Raw genomic sequence first — 22,427 nt, 5'->3', positions numbered from 1 at the left:
TAGAGGGAGCACCATCCATAGTGGGCCGTGCCTTCCCACATCAATCATCCATCAAGAAAAGCACACCATAGGCAGGTCTGCCCAGCAGCCAGGGCAATCTGGCGGTCATATTTTCTCAACTGAGGTTTCTTCTTCCCAAATGACTCTTCCTTGTGTCAAGTTGACATGAAACTACCCAGCATGCCCGCCTAGGAAGTAGTGTGGTGTACTTCAGACATGCGCTTCAGAAGTACCTAGAGAGGAATTTCTTCAAGAAATGCAGAGATCTGCAGGAGCAACAAGGGTGACCAAACGGCCCCTCCGCACGAGAGTTATTTACACCCATCAGCAGTGCCATGCAAAGAGACCATAGCATATGGAAACCTGTTTGTAGGGTAATAGTTAAGAATCAAGTTGAGCCACATGAAGCTCAAGAAGAAGGATGACCAAAGTGTGGGTGCTTCAGACCTTTTTAGAAGGGGGAACAAAAATACTCACAGGAGGAAATATGGAGACAATGTGTGGAGCAGAGACTGCCCCACCTGGAGGATCCATTCCATATATAGACACATCAAACCCAGACAATATTGCAGATGCTAAGAAGTGCATGCTGACAGGAGCCTGATATATCTGTCTCCTGAGAGCTCTGCCAGAGCCTGGCACATACAGAGGCAGATGCTCACAGCCAACCATCAAACTGAGAACAGGGTCCCCAATGGAGGAGTTAGAGAAAGGACTGAAGGAGCTGAAGGGGCTTGCAACTACATAAGAACAACAATACCAACCAACCAGAGCTCCCAGGGACTAAACCACCATCCCAAGAGTACACAGGGATGGACCTATGGCTCCAGACGCATATTTAGCAGAGAATGGCCTTGTCGGGCATCATTGGGAGGAGAGACCCTTGGTCCTGTCAAGACCCCTAGTGTAGGGGAATGTCAGGGCAGGGAGGTGGGAGGGAGTGGGTGAGTGGGTGAAAGAGCACCCTCATAGAAGCAGGGGAGGGGGATGGGATAGTGGGGAAACTGGGAAAGGAGATAACATTTAAAATATAAATTAAAAAATCCAATAAAAGAAAAAAAAAAGACTGGAGTTGAGCACCCACGATCCGTACAGTGGACAGAGAGAAAGAGAACATGTGGGACTCTCAGGATGGTGGGTTTGTGGCTGGCTTCGTTTTATAGTCTCTCTTCTCCAAGCCTTGGCGACTTGACATCACATCTCAGGCTGTGTGATTCTAAGTACATCCGCATATTCTGGGACGAGTGCAGCAGCACTGGTGACAAGACGCCTGCCCACCTGCTCAGCAGGCGCTGTCGTCATCTCTCTGCCACCTCTGTGTCTCGCAGCTGCAGACCAGGTGCCACTGATGGAGGACCTGGAGCAGATCTTCCTGCGCTCCTGGCGAGAGTCACATCTGACGGAGATAAGGCAGTACCAGCAGGTGCCTCCACAGCCCTTCCCGCCAGCCACCAGCACAGCAGCGCCTGTGACTTCTGCACAGCTGCCCTGGCTGGCAGGCCTGGCCGCCAGCTCCTGCAATGACAGCGTGCATGTTATCGAATGCGCTTACTCGCTGGCTGAGGGCCTCTCCGAGATGTTCCGGTTGCTCATTGAGGGTAAACTCTCCAAGACCAACTATGTGGTCATCATCTGTGCCTGCCGAAATGCCGCCATTGACTCCTGCATCGCTGTCACCGGTGAGTCCTGGCCACCCCTTGGCCAGTGGGAAAGCCGCACTATTGATTGCCCAGTCTCCCTGAAGAGTGGGTCTCCCTCTTTTGTCTTGGGGTTCTGGGTTACAGAGGCAGTTAGTTCCTTAGTCCATGCTGGTGTCCGTAGAAGGCAGCCTTGGTCTCAGCTGCTCATCCCTGGAAACATGCTTAGTTACAGACAATCCTGCCATCAGTGGCTGTGTTAGCATTGCCCCTTTAGTCTCAGGAGAGACTGGGGCCAACTTTGGAGTTTGAATTGCCTTGGCTACAAAGTCTGATTTAAAAAGGAAAATCCACACACACCACCAGTCTGGCCCCATTATTTAAGGACCAGACTGAGATAAGAAACAATGATCCACTTGGATAGTTAGGTATTAAAAATTTCCCCCAAAGCCTACCATGTGCAGCCATTGCTCCTGGGTTGAGACTCAAGATGGCATGCCGGAGGGAATTTCCCTGGTAAGATAAGCACCAAGCACACAGGCTTTGGGGTACGTGCGTGCATGCGTGTGTATGTGCGTGTGTGTGTGTGTTCTTTTCAATGGCTTAATTTATTTCTTTTGTATGTGCACTTGTGTTTTATCTGTATGAGGGTGTCAGATCCCCTGGGACTGGAGTTACAGACAATTGCGAGCTGCCACGTGGATGCTGGGAATTGAACCCAGGTCCTCTGGACGAGCAGACCACTGAGCTAGCTCTCCAGACCCCTCCGGGATGCCATTTTAATATTTGTGAATGGTATATATTTTCAACCTGAGGTTTTTGTATCACTTATAATTTAAAGTGCACACTGCTTTTATGCAGCATCTTGGTGGCTTCTTCAACATTTTCTGCTCCCAAACTGACTGGTCTTTCTTAGTTAATTTTCTGGGTGTGAGTCCCACCATCTTTAATAAGCCCATAGTTCTGCAGTGTGTCCAGGACTATTGCCTGTGTTCTGTGAGGCCAGCATTTATGTTAACCGATGAGGATGCTGGGTCTGGGAAGGCTAGGAGACTTGTCTGTGCCACCCAGCTGGCGGTGGTCTACAGAGTCAGGCCCAGGGCTTTTCTCTAAGTGATACTGGCCTTTGTATTATTGCCTCTTGATCAAGGTGTTGCAAGCCTTTGACTCATTTCTTCATCAGACATGGTGCTGGTGCTTGGGGTCGGTCAGACATCCTGTCACCTGAGAGCTCACGCCAAGGATCCGACGACAGCTATTCTGTTTTGTTTGTTTCACTTTTACCTATCAGGGAAATACCAAGCCCGGATTCTCTCCGAGAGCCTCCTCAGTCCTGCAGAGTACCAGAGAGAAGTCCACTATGAGCTGGTCACTGGCAAAGTGGACTCGCTGGGGGCCTTCTTTAGCAGCCTCTGTCCAGGTAAGCTTTGAGAGGCAGGTGCATGTGCACACGCTGAGAAGAAGTAAACGGGAGGGGAGGTGCTGGGCTCCCTCACACCTGGGGTCCGCTGCAGCTGAGCTTTTGAGTCCGAGTCCCCCATTCTCTGCTCTGACATGTGCTCCACCTCCTTCACAGGGCAGTGCTTTGGCTGTCTGTCTGTCTTCCTGCTCTGGCTGTAGAATACTAGGGTTGGGAAAAAGCTTTGCGGTTACTGTCTGTCCATCCATCTGTATCTTTCTATTTGGGACAGGGTCTCCCTTTATGGCCTAGGCTCACCTCAAACGTTCAGTGCCCCTATCTCGTCTTCTCAGGTGCTGGGGTTGCAGGGAGGGGCCTCAGCACATGGCTCTCCCTGTGTTTAGCCCCCCCTTGTCTTTATCTCTGTGGCTCATTCAGACTCTCCCTCCCGCTCCTGCTTCTGGTTCCTCAGGAGTTACTTAATGCTCTTTAAGAAAGCTCTGTGGACCAATCTGTGCCTGGGAAGGCTCAAAGGCCTTCCTTTCTGACCTCAAATACCCTATTTCTGTTTGGCCCCACCCCCTGTGGAGCCACGGTATGCTCCACCTGTGGATACAGCTTCTGGATAGGAAGACCATGCCTTCTCCACATATGACTTCAGGTCAAGAGCAGACACAGTAGCTGGTCCAGAGAGGTTTGTCGAATGTCTCTGAGATGCAAAAAAACCCACTTCTGTTCTCTGTTTTGGGCAGAGGGTGACATTGACATTTTGCTGGACAAATTTCACCAGGAAAATCAAGGCCATGTCTCTTCCTCATTCACTGCTTCCTCTACCAAGAAAACAGCCGTGCTGGATGCCAGTGGGGTTCCCGTGTGCACAAGTGAGTGGTGAGGAGGGGCACAGGCAGGCACAGTGAGCGACCAACGGGGAGGATGCAGGTGGGCGTAGTGTGAGTGACAGAAGGAGTGTCTGTCCTGTGCACAGGCAATGGGGGCTTGTGTGTAAGTGTGCCCAGTGAGTGGTAGGCTTGTGTAAGTGTGCCCAGTGAGTGCTAGGCTTGGGTGTAAGTGTGCCCAGTGAGTGGTAGGCTTGTGTGTAAGTGTGCCCAGTGAGTGCTAGGCTTGTGTGTAAGTGTGCCCAGTGAGTGCTAGGCTTGCATGTGAGTGTACCCAGTGAGTGCTAGGCTTGTGTGTAAGTGTGCCCAGTGAGTGCGAGCATGAGTATGTGCAGGTGTGGACAGTGAGTCATAGAGCGAGAAGGCTCAGGTGGTGCGTTCAGCACTCGACGAGGAAGTCTTCAGGGATGGGTCTAAATTCTACAGCATTTGTCCCGAAGTCTTGAGACCTTGAAACTTCTGAGGGGCTCCTGGAAGGCAGGCTATATCCTTAGCATTAAAACAGACCTGCTGCCAGTTTTAAAATGGGAGATTTTGATGCGAGGTCCTCTCTCCTCTATGATTCTTTGTGCCGATTCTCTTCCCCCAGTGCTCTGTTACATTTGTTCATTCAGATGAGGGTTTAAGGAGCTTCCGTCATGTCTTTCCCTTCCGGGGAACATGATGCTCCCTACACACTATAGCACCATTGCCTGAGTGCTCGCTCTCTATTCTCTGAGGAAGGAGGATGTCTGAGAGGATGCCCCAGGGTCTGGCTGACAGAGCATGCACTTGATGAATACGACAGTGCCTCTTTCCGGATGGCTTTGTGTGGCTAGGCCTCCCCTCCTGCACTCTGGGACTCATCCATCTCTAGCCAAGGGCGGTAGCTGCCCGCCATGCTCATCGGGGATCCCTCGGGGCTCTGGCTGCAGGTTACCATCAGGAGCCACGGGGCATCCGGCCCTTTCAGCTGGCGGTGGCGCAGAAGCTCCTTTCCCACGTGTGCTCAATCGCTGATTCCAGCACCCAGAATCTGGACTTGGGGTCCTTCGAGAAGGTGGACTTTCTCATTTGCATTCCCCCATCAGAGGTGACCTACCAGCAGACTGTGTTCCATGTCTGGCATTCAGGTAGGGGGACCCTTCATGGAGGTGTGAGGCCTGGGGGAGGGGCTTTGATCCGCCCACTGTCACAGAATGGACGTTGTCGCCATGCTTTGCCATGGATGGATCAAGTGTTATTGTTACCTATCTATTGTAGACCATGAAACATATCCAAAGACAGCCATTTTCCTTGGGATTGAAAGTAGAACCAATAGCTGGCTATCTCTTTTTGCGCTCTCTCTCTTCCCGTTCTGTGACTGGCTGCTGCTAATTGGCACTCCTACATCATGTCTTACCTCCTCAGTGGCATGATGTTGGTTGGGCCTATGGCTTGAACCTGAGATAATTCTGTCAGAAGCTTGGGCATCTCCCATCTCTTAGCGCTAACTGTCTGGGAGTTGTGGCTTTAGGGGGCTTGCTTAGCTGGCATCCCTGGGAGGGGGAAACTATAACTCTGCACATAGTCAGACCTTTGCCCAGCTACCTGGGCTGAAAAGTTTGGAGATACTCTCCCGCCCACGTCTCTCTATGTATGCCCTCCTGCTGTTGCCCTCTCCCATCAGGGCAGGCCACACAGGCTGACCCGCAGTGTGTCGGTGGCGAATGAACCCAGGAGCTCCTGAGGTGTTCTGCTGTGTTGCAGGGGTTCTGCTGGAGCTGGGCCTGGAGAAAGAACCTGTTACCAAGCAGAGGGCGGAGCAACACGTCCTGAAACTAGACACGGAGGCCCAGGCAAGATTTAAGGCCTTTCTGCAAAACTCCTTCCAGAACCCACATACGCTCTTTGTCCTCATCCACGACCACGCCCACTGGGATCTAGTGAGGTCAGACCTCCTGGTCTGTGACGGTGACATATTTCTCCTTGGGGATGAGGGCACAAGACTTGAGTGAGATACTGGGGCTCAGGGCTTGTAAGCAGAGGCTGTTGGGAGTTTTCAGCATCTCAGAGCATCACACTTGAGAACACTCAGCGCAATCTCTAAGTGCTGAGGGCTGAGTCTTGTAGAAGGGGGATATCAGGTGGAGTCAAAAGCCAGGTCGGAGGTGTTGGTGGAAGAGCCAGGCCTTTAGCCAGGGTTTCAGAATTCCAGCCTGAGATTGTTGGGCGAAGCCCTCCCTGCTAGATAGAACTCTGGACTAGGTCTATGGGTGGTGGCTGGTTTGGCCCTTCCTGAAGGGCAGCTGCCTTTTCCTCATTTGAATGGATCTCACCCTAGATGTGCATGAGGTTGCTCAGTTAGAGACTGCTGGTGGCCGGTCTCCTTCAGGGGCTTGCCCTTGTAACTGACCAGCTAGCCATCACCTCTGGTGGAGGTGAGGAAGGCAGGAAGAAGTTCCTGGACCAGGTCATAGAGTAAAGCTTTGGTCCTTACACATTGTAGCTGTTTAAGCTTGCCAGGGCCCGGATAGTTGGCAGTCTAGAATCTGCGTGCGTTTGGAGGAATGGAACATCTGGAAGCCATTGTCTTTTGGTTCCTTCTTTTGGGGACAGGTGTCTCAGGTAGCTGCCTGGAACCTAGAAGATGAAGCACTGACTTCTTTATCCTGTCCGCTAGATTTAAGAGAGTGCCAAGGCCATTGTCTTTCAAAGAAAGCTTGGGCCAAGCCTGACTTCCAAGACCCCAGATCCAAGATGCTGCCCATTCCGTTAATGTTGTTTTGTAAAATAATGTAGAATTTGTTCTCTTATGTTATCTTTGGGTCATCTCAAGTCAGTAGGACTTTATTTGACCTTGTGGATTTATTATTATTATTATTATTATTATTATTATTATTATTATTATTGGCAAAACCTGGTCTCCTGTAGCCTAAGCTATTCTCGAACTCAGTATATCACCAAGGATGCCTTGAATTTCCATCTTCCTGCCTCCACCTGCCAGGTGCTGGGGTCACACGTGTGCACCACCATGCCCTGTTTTACCTTGTGCTGGGGATCAAATGAGGGCTTTGCGCATGGTAGGCAAATGAGTACTCTACCAGCCAGCGTCCTCTGTACATCAAGAGGACATTAGGAGGCTCATCTGGCCCCTGAGTCTTCTCCCTTCCCCACCCACATCCCCATTGCCTCTTGACACAGAATTAATCATTGTTCTAGAGTACCCACATTATCATGCAAGAAGTCCACTTCTTCCCTGATAGTTTTCCTGTACATATCTATTTTTAGAGTCCCTGACAGATACAAAGTCTAGTCACTTTTTTTTCCCTTCTAGTCATGGGCAGAGCAATAAGCTCCAATTGCAGGTGCCGTTGGGGAACTAGTTATAAGCTTAATCGACTGCCTTATCCTGGTAAGGTTATCCAACAGTGTTAGTCATTCTACTTAACATTCGTTTCCTTTTCTCCCCTCAGCAGTGCTGTTCATAACATCTATTCTCAAAGTGACCCATCTGTGGGATTAGTGGACAGACTGCTCAACTGCCGAGAGGTGAAAGAGGCGCCCAACATTGTGACTCTCCATGTGACCTCCTTCCCGTATGCGCTGCAGACTCAGCACACGCTCATCAGCCCCTACAATGAGATCCACTGGCCCATCTCCTACAGCAATGTGAGTGCTGCTGGGCGATGACGTAGCGAGTGTGCTTAGGTTTACAGACCCTAGCTTTAGTAGAAGCCTTAGCCAGTTGGGAATGAGTGGATTCCAGCTCCTTAGATCTTTGGTTTGGTCTTGGGTTAGATTTAACCCCCCTCCCACTCCCGGCCTTTTGGAGAAATTTCTGAAGCCTGTTCATGGGTTGTCCCATCTTAATTGTGGTGACAGTACAGCTGATTTGACATTTCCCCCTGGAACTGAGGATCTTCTGACTTACAAATGGCAAGAGTGGGAAGAAAGGGGCGGGCCACTTGCACAGGACCCCTGTTAGGTGATGACCCAGGGACAGGTTCCTCGGTCCTAGTGCTCACCCTCTCTGCTATTTTAGAGCAGGGTTAGGCCTTTGCATTTTGCACAGTTTCTCCCAACTTTGCTCGGCCCAAGTCGGAGGAGTTCCTTCATTCATTTGGAAAGAAGTTTATGTCAATGTAAGACACATTAGATAAAGTTGAGTTCGCCCCTTCATCATCCCCAACCGTGAAGACATTGGGGCCAAATGAATGGGAAACGACTGGTGGGAACGCACCATCTTTGTTTTTAGCTCTAGGCCTGATGAATGATGCTTATAAAGAGCCCACCCCCATGGGATCTCAGGATCAGTACTGTTTAGAACCAGTGGTTCTCCATCCTCCTAATGCTGCAACTCTTTAATACAGTTCCTCACAGTGTGGTGACAGCCAGCCATAAAATTATTTCATTGTGGCTTCATAACTGTAGTTTTGCTACTGTTATGAACCATAATGTAAATGTCTGATGTGCAGGGATATCTGATATGCGACCCCTGTGAAAGCATCATCCAAGCCCAGAAAGGGGCAGCGACCCGCAGGTTGAGAACCGCTGGTTTGGATCAAGCTGCCAATCAACACTGTCCACAGACCTGATCTGTGAGCCCCCAACTTTCCCTGTAAGTGTGACACTTGAGTGATGGTGCTTTTCTGTTTAGGGAGTGGACCTGTATCATGAGAGTAAGAAGTACTTTGGGCTGTCTGAGTTTATTGACTCCACCCTGTCAGGACACAGTCTTCCTCTGCTCCGGTATGACAGCTCCTTTGAGGCCATGGTCACTGCATTGGGGAAAAGGTATGTTTCTCTTCAGAGTTACTAGAAAGCTTGGCAGCTTCAAGAGTAGGTGGAATGTGGAAGTCTTTGCACCTGGGCCACGAAGTTCTAGGAGGGCGTTCACTTCCCTCCCTCTCCAGTGACCCAGTCCCTCCATCAAATGGACTCTGCATCTGAATCACCTTGGGTCGGTGACACTTCTGTCATGCTGCTACTCCAGAACATTGTAGATCGTACCCAGTTCAGTGTCTGTTTTATCTTCGTTAACCATAAGTTTTATTCTGGGATACAGTGAAGCATTTGAGAAGTTGCTACAACCTTCCAGGTCCTGTGTTTAAAGTTTGTTGGCTGGTGAATCTCTTGTTTCATAACTTTGCTCATGACTAAGGCAAAATCTTCTTAAATTCTTCACACCTTTCCTCAATTCTTGAGGCTTCCATGTGGCCTGTGGGAAAGGTGGCTATTCCTAACCACATGTGAGCTCAAATCAAGTGCTTGCTGTGCAAGCAAAAGGGGCTGAGGCTGGATTCACAGCACCCACAGTAAAAGGTCGACTGTAGCAGTGTGCATTGACTCTAGGGTGAGTAAGTAGATGAGAGTGATCATGGAGGTTTGCTGGCTAGCTAGTCTAGCCAAATGGAGAGCTCCCATTCACTGAGAGACCCTATCTAAAATAATAAGGTGGAATGTTGTTGACTCATCCAAAGTTGACCTATGGCTTCCACGTGCTTGCATATACATGTGTACACACACTTGTGTGTGTGGCCTGGCCCTATCGCTGCTCATTCCTGTGGATCTTTAGAACTCTGTGACCTGAGATACCTCAGTGCTCTAACACCTCTCCCCAGCTTGTGTGGACCACTGAGCTTTGCCTGCTTCCCACTTCCCATCTCAGAAACTCTGGGAGGAAGCTGAGGGTTCACCTCCTCCCAGAACCAACCTTTTTCACTGTCTGATATGTTCTGTCTTGAAAACATGACTTTGTGTATCTCTTTCTTGTGGGAAACAAAGCTAATTCTTGTCGCTCCACCTTGGCCAGGAGCAGAAGTCTCTACTTGTCCTTTAGGCAGAAGACATTTCAACATCACTCTTGTGATTTCTGTGTATTGTTTGTCCAATGCACCAAAGTCCGAGCAAAAAGTACCTTTCATGTCAAAATCCCAGGGCTGCGTATGCCTCCCTGCGACCACAGCGTCCATTTCTCAGGCTGTCTCTCCAATGCACATAACCTCTAAAGTCACTGAGGTGCTGAGCCATGAAATGGAGGTTTGGACTGGAGGAGCAGGTGATGTCATGGGGTTAGGGAAAGTGCTATTAGTAATGGTAGGTAGCAAGCTAGCTGCCCTGTTGGAGTGCACATGGTAGCACTGCTTATGGCTAACCCACGGCACTGTGTGTGGCTCCTGAGGACTTATTCCAGCTAGAAGAATTCCCATGAGCATCATGGATGAACATGACATTAGTTCATTCATTTCTCTTGTGAGGCACAGTGATCATATACAGAGACCTGGTTTAGTTCAGTGTTGCTTAGGTCTCTCTCTCTCTCTCCCTCCCTCTCTCTCTCTCTCTCTCTCTCTCTCTCTCTCTCTCTCTCTGTGTGTGTGTGTGTGTGTGTTTGCACATTAATGTGTCTTAATTCAGATATGGATGTGCTGTGCCCATGTTTGGAGATCAGAGAAAAATCAGGTGTCTATTTTTACCTTCTTCCTTGTTTGAGACATGGTCTCTTGCTTGTTTGCACTGAATATGCAGGCTAGCTTACCTTTGAGCTTCCTGGAGTTCTCATGCTCATAGGAATACTGAGATTCCAGCTGTGGGTGCATCTGGCTGTGATGTGGGTGCTGAGATTTGTACTCAGGGCCTTATGCTTGCACAACAGGCATCTTAGCCACTAAGCCATCTCCCTTGGATCTGTTTCTGACACCCAGGTTAGAACTGCCGGGTAGTCATGGGAACAATCGGTGCCCTTGTGGGGGCACAATGTGGTAATCATGGTTTCTGAAGCAAAGGAAGAGTTCTTGCCCTTTCTGTCTATGTACTGGTTTGTAATTCATTTGTTAGGTTAGACATCTGGTCATAACTCTAAGAACTCACTATAATTTAAATGACCCCAGTATAGCCTTTAGGGCGGTCCCCACCTCTGGGCATTTGGCAGCTGTGTGTTCTCCCATTTCTAGTGGGAGCCTGGGACAGACTGCCAGCTGTACTAGTTTCCTTTGTCACTGCTATGGTGATGCACCTGACCAAAGCATGCCAGGGAAGGAAGGGATTACTTTGGCTCACCACTTGAGGGTGCAGTCCCTCATGGCAGAGGAGTGTGAAGCAGCTGGATGCATCACAGCTACAGGCCGGAAGCAGAGAGAGATGAATGCTGTTACCCAGCATGCTTCTCTCTTTTTATTGAGTAGGACTCCAGCCTGTGGGACAGTGACACCCACATTCAGGATGGCTCTCTTCCATCACTTAAACCTCTGAGAAAACCCTCTCACAGACATGCTGTGTCTCTGGGCTGGTTCTAAATCTCGTCAAGTTGACAATGGAGACTGACCATCATGTCTAGCTTCTGGGGTGAGGTGTCTGAGCTAATGACAAGCATGTGTGCAGGTGTAAGGCAAGAATGTCATGCCCAGTGGGTGAAAGTGCATGAGCAGAAGCAACAGTGACAAACCTAGGCTTTTGCCTCCCAGCTGGGAAAACAAAACAAGGACAGATTTCGGTCACATCTGTAACTTGGGAATTGCCTATGTCTTGGGTGGCAAGCATGGCCAGCCCTGGGGTCATGGGCATGGTCTCTTTGTGTTCCTTGCAGGTTCCCCCGCCTGCACAGCGCGGTGATCAGGACCTTTGTTCTTGTGCAGCACTATGCGGCCGCCATGATGGCCGTGAGTGGCCTCCCACAGATGAAGAACCATACATCAGTGGAGACCCTAGAGATCACCCAGAACCTCCTCAACTCCCCAAAGCAGTGCCCCTGTGGCCACGGGCTCATGGTCCTGCTGCGCGTGCCCTGTTCTCCTCTGGCAGCTGTGGCCTATGAGCGACTGGCCCATGTGCGGGCACGGTTGGCTCTAGAAGAACACTTTGAGATCATTCTGGGCCACCCCAGCTCCGGCATCACTGTAGGCAAGCACTTTGTGAAGCAGCTCAAGGTAGGCATTGTACTCAGGGGCAAGAGCTGCAAGAGGGGGTGGGTGGCAGTAGGCCCCTGAGATGTGACCACCCCTCCACCTCCTCTGTTGCTTCACCACTTCTCAGTCCCAGGCTGCCTATGTCCTCCCTATGTCTTCCATATCAGTCCTTTGATATGAAACATGTTATTTTTCTATTCTGGAGGTGCTTTTCTCTCCCTTTCCCTTAGCTGATACTTATTCCTTCAGAATTCAGCTCAATTTCTCTTCCTTTTTTGGGAAGCCATCCTATTTCACACTTGGGAGAGTGCCTCTATTTTTGTGCAAGTGGTGAAGGAAGGGCAGCTCTTGGTCCCTCAAAGTCAAGCACAGTACCTGGTCACCTGTAGGCTCTTATTAAGCACATAGATGACAGAAGATATAGAAGGGGTAGAGAGAGTTGATTGAAAGAACAAATAGTTGGAAGCTGCGAAGGGTAGGCACAGTCAGCACCACTAGAGAACACAAGAGGGATATCCGAGACAACTGGGACACCCACTGTCTTCCAGATGTTCTCATACACCCTGCTACGGGAGACAGATGGGAACAGAACAAAGCTCTCCAGCTGAAAACACAGTGACTCACCACACACATGCAGACCCAATCTCTTCCTTTGTATACGAGATGGATTGTGAGGGTCACCCATTAGTGGATGGAAGTCAGAGTGTTCTAGAGCCAGGCAGTTAGGAAGAGGCCAGTGTGGATTTTACAATTGAATGTCTGGCTGGTATGTTTTATTCTGCACTCATTTGTTTGTTGGTTTGTGTGTGTGTGTGTGTGTGTGTGTGTGTGTGTGTGTGTGTGTGTGTGTGCACATATCATAGGATGCATGTAGACTTCAGGAGATAACTTTTGAGAATTGGTTTTTCCCTTCTACCGAGTGGGTCATGGGGACTGAACTCGGGTCATAAGGCTTGGCAACCAGCGCTTTTAGGGGTGAGTCATTTCACCAGCACAGGTCAGTGCATTTAGCCCACAGTGGTGTACTCGGATCCTTGTGACCGTTCACTCACATCTCTCATGTCTGCAGATGTGGCAGAAAATTGAGGATGCAGAATGGAGGCCTCAGACTTACTTGGAGTTGGAGGGCCTGCCCTGCATCCTGATCTTCAGTGGGATGGACCCTCATGGGGAGTCGCTGCCACGGTAAGTCAGGAATCAGGGCCCCTGGGGTCCTGAGGAGATTGGGAGGACATCCTGTGTTACCACTGTCCAATCCCAAGTAAAGAATTTCACACTTCCAGTCAGCACAGGTGGCATATTTGGGTTTTCAGAGCAATATGTCTGGGTTGTGGACAGTATTTCCCAGTTCTTGGAGGATACTATTGGATGGGAGTAGGGACTTGGAAGACTAAGGGAAAATGAACTCTGTTTGGGGGAATCTCTGTGTATTAGAGGGGACAGTTCGTGTAGGATTGTGACCATCTTCCCCAGAACTGGGGCCAGTTATCCTGCTCCCTTGACCATTGTGGTGACTGGTGGGAGCTGGGGTTGGGGGAGGAAATTTCTGATGCCACTCAGAAAGAGTAGGTTGTTGAGTACAAAGAGTAAATGTCTTTCTTAGTGTTCTATTGCTGTTGAAGAGATACTATGACAAAGGCAACATATAGAAGGAAGCTTTTAATTGAGGACTTGCTTACAGTGTTACAGGGTTAACCTGTGATCATTATCACGGAAGGAAGCATGACCAGGTAGGCAGGCATGGAACTTCACTAGAGCAGTAGCTGAGAACTTACATCTGATCTGTAAATGAGAGAGAGCGTTTGAAAGTTCAAAGCCCAATCTCAGTGCTACACCTTTTCCAAGGAGGACACACCTCCTAATCCTTCCCAAACAATTCCACCAACTGGGAAACAAACATTCACATAGACAAGCCTGTGGAAACCCTTCTCATTCAAACCTTCCTGTGTCTCTGCAGTTACCACAGGCACATGACCTTTGAGTAACTCCTCTCACTGTCTAGGGTGCACACACTGAGGACAGGAGGCCACTTGTCCTCCTACAAGGCTTTCATAGCAGTGACTATGTCTGATTCCATTGCTGTCATATTCCTAGCTTCCAGCACAACCCCAGGGAAACACTGAGTGTGGATGGCTTAGTTGAATATCCAACATTAAGTCTCTAACAGTACACATAGGTCCTGATGACTACTCAGTCTCATCTAAATGGGAAAAAAAATCAGAGCCTCTGGGAAACTGCATATCTTGTCAGAGTTTCCATCCCTTCTGGGAAGTTGCAGTGCTGAGGTTCAGTCCTCACTTCTGCCCAGCCTGATAGTCAGTGGTATCTCGATTACATGCCCCACAGGAGTAGATCCCTGCTAGGTGCCCTCTGAGACTTAGTGTGAACTTGGCTTTGATGTGATGAGCTCATGATAAGCCTCTCCATGTATCTGAGCACTGTGGTCTAAAGAGGGAGGCAGGCATGCCTCTATTGCTCCGTCCTCTAGCAGCAGAACCTCCTGGGGGTTGGGAAGGCATGTGATGGATATGAACACGTTCTTCGTCCCCAGGTCTCTGAGGTACTGTGACCTGCGTCTAATAAATTCTTCCTGCCTGGTGAGGACAGCCCTGGAGCAGGAACTGGGTCTGGCTGCCTACTTTGTTAGCAACGATATCCCCTTGGAGAAGGGGCCCAAGAATGAGGCCTTGGAGAGTGACGGGGAGAAGCTGAGTAGCACAGACGAAGATGAGGAGGCAGGGACAGAAGGTGAGGGTGGCCTGGCTGTACCTAGGTGTTCTTACCTCACAACCCCCTGGGGTATCTGCTAAGTGACAACATCCTTATAAGGTTAGGGTTCTGCCTTTCTCCCTGCTCTGTCATTCTTGGTGGTGTGGGAACATGGGAATCCTTTATGTTCTTCTATGAACTAGAATTCATAAAGAATAGGAAGAAAGTGGTGACTTCTTAGGGTTCACATTCATGCTTTGTTTCAGTGCCAGTAGATTCCCCCACTTGTTGCCTCTGTTGGAAATCAACTCATCCACCATTATGCTAAACACTGTTGAAGTTCATGAGACCAAGGCGGGAGCATCTCCAGGAGTCTCGTGCCATATTTTTAATATGATATACCAAATAAGAGTAGTATCTGGTTTTAGGCCATAGTACAGTGGGGAAATGGAAGCTGTGAGTTTGCCGGTACAGAGGTCAAAGAAATGAGTGTAAAGGCCTCTTACTCCTCTGCCTGCTGACTGGGCGCTGAGACATGACAGGCCAAAGTTCCTCTTGGCTGCAGCTTGTCCTACAAGACGGCAAGGCCTTCTCCCCACGACTTTTTGGGTGGTGGCTAATTTTAGCATGACTGCAACCATGACATTAACTTTTTCCATTTCTCTGTAGCCTGTGGTGTGACTGCACTCACTGGCCTTACCTGACTCACTTCTTCCTGTTCTGTTCTTAACTCTGTTGTAAGCTCAGTCTTGCTAAGAGTGCAGTGTGGTATTTAGTGTATGGTGTGTGTGTGGCGGGATTGGGGGCGGGGTGGAGGGTGGGGGAGGGGCTAAAATGGCAGCAGGTGAATGAATGAGAGAGACTCGTGGATGCCAGGGTGCTCAGGGACGGTGACTCCTCTGTGTTCTCAGGGTGTTTTGAAGCAGGCTCCACCTCAGAGCAGAGGGGCCCTGTGAAGAGGGAACGTTCCCACTCCCATGACTCCGCATCTTCATCTCTCTCTTCCAAAGCGTCTGGTGAGCCTCCACTTGGGAACATCACATACGGGACTGCCTCCGATTTCAGAGACTGGGAAGAAAGCACCCAGGGGTGTCTACTTAGTCTAGGCTTCTAGTCAGGACCTGTGAGAACAGGCTCTCTAGAATACTCTAGAACTGACTCTAGAATAGCCTAGAACTAAACCAGACATCTGAAGCCTTGAAGACATGATTGGACTCTAGCATCCGGCTGTTCCTGCTGGTGGGAGAGAACGAGGCTGTCCCTGGCTGCAGAGTGGGGCATAGTGTCCTGGCCGTTTGGATGCACCTCTTTGGGTGTCCCATTCACAGATATTGCTTTCAAGGATACTGTCTGGGGAGAGCAGGTGTGCAAGGAAGTGAACATAGGAGACTTCATGAGAGAAGCAATGAGGCTCACAATGCTGTACCCAGAAGGAGATACTAGGAGTAAAGTCTCATGTGGGCACCAACCCCAACAGATCCTTGGTCTCTGAGCTCATCCAAGATTTCACACGCAGGAAATAACATTGCCTAAAGTGTGTACCATAGTGGCCATTCAGTGTAATCTGAGTGCTGAAAGGTGAATTCAGCCTGAACTCTGCCCTTAAGAAATGTCATCTGTGGGGCTTGGATGCCATTCAGTTGGTGGAGTGCTGGCCTAGCATGCACAAAGCCCTAGATTCAATCCTCAGACCCACATAAACTAGACATAGTGGCACGTGCCTGTAATTCCAACACCCAGAGGCAAAAGGATCAAAAGTTCAAAGCTATGCTCAGCTACGGAGGACATTTGAGGCCAAACAAAATAATCAGGGTGGTGGGGTTGGGGAGCAGTGGTCATAAGCAGTGGTCATGTGGTCATCGTCCACATAAAACTAAGGATGTATGCTTTATGGAAATCTATTACTGCTTAAACCAAATAAGAAATACGATTGAAACAGAACAAAACTAAATTCCTCTGTGCTTGTAAACACCAGTGCTGTGTTAATCCTCTCTGCGTACAGAGTCACAGCAACTCCTTCGTGTTGTCTCTCATGTAGGACAGATTTAGGGCAGTTGTTCATCGCAGGTTCCACAGAATAGTCCTCTCCGTGTAGTGACTCAGGGGAAGGGGTGTTCCTGGGTAGGGAATATTCTAGGCTAAGAAGCTCAAGGGTATGTAGGCTGTGTCGTTCCCTATCTGAGATTAGGGAAGACTGGTCTGTGGTCTGGGGTAGGGAGAGCTCAGGACCTAGCAGATTTGCTTTAGAAACCCAAGAATGACAGCAGGTGCCGTGAATGGTCTGCCCCACAGATATGCACACCCTTCGCATCAGCGTGGCGCTCCATGGCTGAGGGAGGATTGGTTTGTGGAAGGCAAGTTGGCTAAATGTACGCCCACCAGCTTTGCCTTAAATCATCCCAGCATACCTGGGTCGGGCACAGGAGCAGCTGTGAGTTTGACAGGCTGTTTTTGGGATGCCTATGATCGTATCCTCTCTTACAGGCTCGGTGCTCTATGGTGAGTCCCTGGTTCAGCCCTCAGGACTTCCACAGGGAGAGTTTGCCCGGTCATCTCCACCCTGTGGCCCTGCAGAGGAGGGCAGGGCCCCTGGGGAGATACAGCGGCTCCGAGTGAGTCAGGGACCTACAGTCATCAGTAGGCACAGCCCTGGCCTGGTCCCACAGCCTGATTCTAGCCTCAGGACTGGCCGGAGGAGCCTGCAGGTGCCAGCCGCCCCATCCTCCCAGCTGTCCTCCTCCTCCTCGGGTGCATCATCCACATGCACGGTGTCCACTGCCAATGTGCTAGTCCTTCAAGCTTCTCAGTGCTCCATGGCCAAGGCCTGCCGGCAGCCACCCATTGTCTTCTTGCCTAAGCTCGTGTATGACATGCTCCTGTCCACTGACAGCAGTGGCTTGCCCAAGTCTGCCTCCCTCCTGCCTTCCCCTTCGGTTATGTGGACCAGCTCCTTCCGCCCCCTCCTCAGCAAGATGATGACGTCAACTGAACAGTCCCTCTACTACCGGCAGTGGACAGTGCCCCGGCCCAGCCACATGGACTACGGCAACAGAGCTGAAGGCCGTGTGGACAGTTTCCACCCACGTAGGCTGCTGCTCAGTGGGCCACCTCAGGTGTGTATTATGCCTGCTGGCCCTGCACAGGCCAGGCCTCCAGGGTCATCTTTGGTTTCACACCCCCACAATCCCCCAGGACAGTCTTGGAGCTGAGGGCCATGTATTCACTTTGTGTAGCTTCCATGGATATCCTGGTTTCGTTTCTGTTGCTGTGATAAAATACCCAGGCACAAAAGAGCTTAGGGAAGAAATTAGCTCACGATTCCAGGTGGCAATCCACCATAGCAGGGAAGCCACAGGCAAGAGCTTGAAACAGCTAGTCACATCCACAGCCAAGAGCAGAGGCCTGTACGTATTTGTGCTTGGTGCTCAGCCACTCTTGAACCACACCCAGGAAACGATGGTGCCCATGAAAGGCTGTGTCTTCCTATGTCAATTAACATAATTAGGATAAACCCTCACAGATGTGGCCACAGGCTAACCTGATCTAATCAGTCCTTCAAAGGCCAGCCAGGTGTGGTGGCTCATGCATTTAATCCCCGGCACTGAGGGCGGAGTGGGGCAGAGGTGGGTGGCTTTCTGTGAGTTTGAAGCCAGACTAATGCATAGTAAGTTCCAGCACAGCCAGAGCTGCATAGTGAGACCTTGTCTCAAACAACAACAACAACAACAACAACAACAACAACAACAACAACAACAACGCAACAACAGCAACAAAAGACTTATCTATGCAGTGTCAAGTTGACAATTAAAACTAGTGTGACAATGAAGAATCTGATGACCCAGAGTGAGCAGGACAGTGAGGAGGATGCCATTAACATTCCATCCCTTGCCAGGTTCTTCCCATTGCCCAACCCCCGTTTTCTACCCTACCTATGTGGGGCATAAAGAAGGTGTCTGGATGGAGCTACCTGGAATTTATGTTGAGTTCGACCTTCACCATCAGAGTCTCTGAATACCTTTGCACTTAGATGCCAAGTGTCAGTATGTGCTGGAAGGTTCTCGTGACCTGGTGATGGACAGTTGGACTCCGCTTGCTATCAGTTCACTGTGCATCCTTCAGAGATCACGTTACCTGACAAATCCACAGAAAGCAGCACTGGGAGACCGCTCTGTTGGTGAGGTGCTCACTGTGTAAGCACAGTGACATGCTCCCAGCACCCACATAAAAAGCTGGGTGTGACATCAACACCTATTATTCCTGGGACGCACTGATCTGCTAGGATAGCTGCATTAGTGAGCTCCAGGCTCAGCAAGAGATTGGGATAAAAAGTAGGGTGGGGAGCCATTGAGGAAGGTACCCAATATTGACGTCTTGTTTTTATGCACATACACACAGACGGAAACACCCACACACAGAGCCCCAAGGGTCTGAGTGTCCCTTGTGGTGGGCAGGGGAGGAGGAGAGTGGTGTGATCTTTAGAATAGGTCAGGGACTGAGAAAAGACTCAGGTCCATGTGCCTGAGACCACATTTTGTCCAAACATCTCCTGACACACAGCAAATTTTGATCTTCCCAATTAGAGATGTTAGAGGCTTGGAGTATTGCCTGACTGATGCCAGAGTGCACAGTGACTGCTCTGTCTGTTTTACTACCAGTTGAACATGTACTGTCTTTCCATTCAGCACCGGGAACCTATCCCAAGATATGTAAAATCCGTAAAATATGTGGAAGACCACTCATTTTAGTGTTGTTCATACTGATGAGACATGATCCAGAATGAAAGTGCCCTTGGCTAAGTCTCAGCTGAACACTTTTTGGGACACCTGTATCCTAGCATTCAGCCATAGAAAAGTTAGGAGGTCTCTTTATTTTGCCAATGAACTTTCTCTAAGAAATATAACTTGAAATCAACTTTCAGAATAATACACACCTACCCCCTCCATAATGTCTTATCAATTAGGAAAAAAAATCACTGTATATGAACACGTCTTGGGAAGGCTTGATTCTAACTCATTATCTTCAGAGGAGAGGCAGGATCAGCAGTATTCTATTTTATTGTCAGTCTGTAAGTTTTCTCATTGTCTGAAGTGACTATACATTATTTTTTTCTAATTGAAAAATAAAAAAAATAGAGTTGGGGTGCTGGATCTGTTAACAAAGTACTTGTCATGCAAGCATGAAGACCCCAGTTCTAGGCCCCAGTACCTGCATAGAAATCCAGGCCTGGGGTTCACACCTGTAATTACAGTGCTGGGGAGGTGGAGACAGGAGGATCCCTGGGATAGCCTAGCATAATTAGCAGGTTTGAGGCCAATGGAGAGACAGTTAAAAAATGAGGTAGATAGTATCTGAAGAATGACACCCAAGGTTGACCTCTGGACTTTACATGCATGAACACACATAAATGCAATAATAAGATTGAACATACTGAATGTGACCATTGATCATTGGTCCTTTTTTAATAATTTTATTTAGTGTGGGTACACACACAGACAAACACATGCATGCACGCATGTCATGCCCCTGGAAGGCAGATCTAAGCAGACATCCTTGCTTTGTTCAGTGCATTGGTGAATCCACATGTCCACATGGTTCTCATTTCTATGATGTGCCTTTCAGTGAGACTGCAGGAGGTAGGAGAATGTTCTAGTTGGTGTTCCTGTCTCTGGACTCTGATTCTAGTGTCTTCACAGATTGGGAAGACGGGTGCCTACCTGCAGTTCCTCAGTATCTTGTCCAGGATGCTGATTCGGCTGACAGAAGTGGATGTTTACGATGAAGAAGAGATCAATACCGGTGAGTTGTGTCTGGTGACCCTTGGGCTTGAGCAAATATCCTTCAACCTTTGTCAGTGATCCTGGTAACTGTGTCTCCCTCCCCCTTTCAGGATGGACTCTCAGGTTCACAGTATGGCTTATCCCAAGGGTCTTTTCTTTCTTGTAGTCACTTTTTTCCCCTCAATACAGAATGATACTTCTGAGAATTTCCTACGGATAGAGTTACTAATGCCACACTTACTTATTGAGTACTTTCCATGCGTCAAACACTGTGATGAATACTATCTCCATTTGCTCTTCAATACAGCAACCCTGTGAGCTGGGCTATTGACTTCCTATGTTAGGAGCTCAGCTAAGCAGTACCAAAGCAGGAACTGGGCTTCATTAGCTTGTGGCCTGTAGCATGTGGAAGTCTTCATCAGGGAGGGGCCCCCAGCTCAGGCAACCATATATCTAAGACAACATTTGGAGGAGAAAGAATTGTAGAAACTAGGAGAAGGAGGTGTCTGGGTCCCATTTGCTGAGTAGATTTGATTGGAATAAGGCAAGCGTCTTTCTGCACACGCCCTGTGCTGACAGTAAAGCTCACTGTTTCCTCCTCATATCCTGCCCAGGATGTATCTTATTTCCTCCTATGGCCTTGTCCTGCAAATAAACATGTGCCCTTGTGTAGGGGGAATTGACTGCCATGCAGCATTCACCAGCTGCACCACACTGATATCAGAGAAACTCCTGTGAGCAATGTCTGAGGTTGAGCTTGGCCAGGAAAAACTTTGAACCCAGTACTCCCACTCAGTCCTCAGCTTGTGGTTTCTGTGGTTTTCTCACACTAGGAGCTGTTGAGTGTCCATCATCTTAGATAGAACAGTGATAAAGACAAGATTTGAACACACTTAATCAAACCTGAAAGGGCGCTTTCTTAACTACTCTATTCCATCAGTTTTTTTTTTTCTTGCAAAATATGGATACTTCCTCTTTCATGGGGTATGAAGTACCTATTAAAGATCTAGTAAACTCCTTCCTCCTTGTGGTCATGTCTACTGCCCAGGTATATGGCAAATACTTAGATTGGCACCTATGATTTTCTCTATAGTACACATTCACCATAATACATGATATCAATATATCATGCAATTGGAATTGGACCAGTTAGACTTTTTGACTGGCTGTTCAGCCAGCAAACCTTGATGAGCAGCAGAAGACTGTACCAGGTTTAGCATAAGAGGGTGCTGGCAAGTATAAAATGTGGGTTATGCTGTGAGTGCTGCTGACCTCTTCAGGGGAAGCAGTAGCTCAAGTACTTTCTAGAGGTGGAGGGACACCAACTGAGTCACACTGGCTGGGCAACTTAGGTGATGGAGTAAGAAAGAGACTTGTACAGGTACCACAAGTACAAGGAGCTCAGGCTGTGTGTGAAGTAGGTGTTTCTGAAAGGCAGCATTAGAATCTAGTGTGCGGAACTGAGAGCAGACCTGCGTCTACAAGAGTCAGAGTGAAGGCTGTTCACTTGTGTGGAGACAGATCTCAGTGTATGACCTTGTCCTGTTAGAGCTGTGTCAGAAGATTTCTAGATACAGTAGGGGTCCCCAGAAAGCCATAGATTGACAGTGATTCGGTTCCATGCATCATCCTTGGGCACAGTTAAATAACTTAGCCTTATATCTTGTTTCTCATGCATCCCAATCTCACAGGCCTCCAAGAGGAATCAGATTGGCATTACCTCCAGCTCACCGACCCTTGGCCTGACCTGGAGCTCTTCCAGAAGATGCCTTTTGATTACATCATTCATGACCCGAAGTATGAGGATGCCAGTATGATTTGTTCACACCACCAGAGCATCAAGAGTGAAGGTCAGGGGCTTCGGAAACAGCTCTGTTGGCAAAGTGCTTGCTGCCTACACATGAAGACCTGAGTTCAGATCCCCAGCATCCATGTAAAAAGATGAGCATGGCCATGCATGTCTATAATTAGGGGAATCAGTTGAGACAGGTAGATCTCAGGGACCTGCTGATCAGCCTGTCTAGCCAATTGGTAAGCTTCAGATTGAGGCAAAATCTTATCTCAAAAAATAAAATGGAAAAAACTCTTGAAGAAGACATCTGGTCAACCCCCAGCTTCTATATGCAACTATGTATACATAAGGATAA

General features: G+C 49.0%; 1 protein-coding gene across 1 annotated transcript in view; it reads left to right on the top strand.

Annotated features, from left to right (window-relative positions):
- Greb1 (growth regulating estrogen receptor binding 1) overlaps positions 1-22,427 on the top strand; it is a 123,697-nt gene that overhangs the window by 82,523 nt on the left and 18,747 nt on the right. Inside the window, 14 exon segments of the mRNA NM_001427084.1 lie at positions 1,329-1,679; positions 2,929-3,057; positions 3,789-3,917; positions 4,847-5,044; positions 5,661-5,841; positions 7,370-7,562; positions 8,551-8,687; positions 11,476-11,815; positions 12,864-12,979; positions 14,346-14,542; positions 15,415-15,519; positions 16,988-17,616; positions 20,197-20,299; positions 21,972-22,130. Coding sequence (NP_001414013.1) covers positions 1,329-1,679; positions 2,929-3,057; positions 3,789-3,917; positions 4,847-5,044; positions 5,661-5,841; positions 7,370-7,562; positions 8,551-8,687; positions 11,476-11,815; positions 12,864-12,979; positions 14,346-14,542; positions 15,415-15,519; positions 16,988-17,616; positions 20,197-20,299; positions 21,972-22,130 — 2,967 coding nt within the window.

The sequence above is a fragment of the Rattus norvegicus genome, chromosome 6, assembly GCF_021556685.1.
Source record: "Rattus norvegicus strain SHRSP/BbbUtx chromosome 6, alternate assembly SHRSP_T2T, whole genome shotgun sequence".
NCBI lineage: Eukaryota > Metazoa > Chordata > Mammalia > Rodentia > Muridae > Rattus > Rattus norvegicus.
The sequence above is the reverse complement of the archived record's forward strand: the minus strand, read 5'-3'. Positions and strand labels throughout refer to the sequence as shown.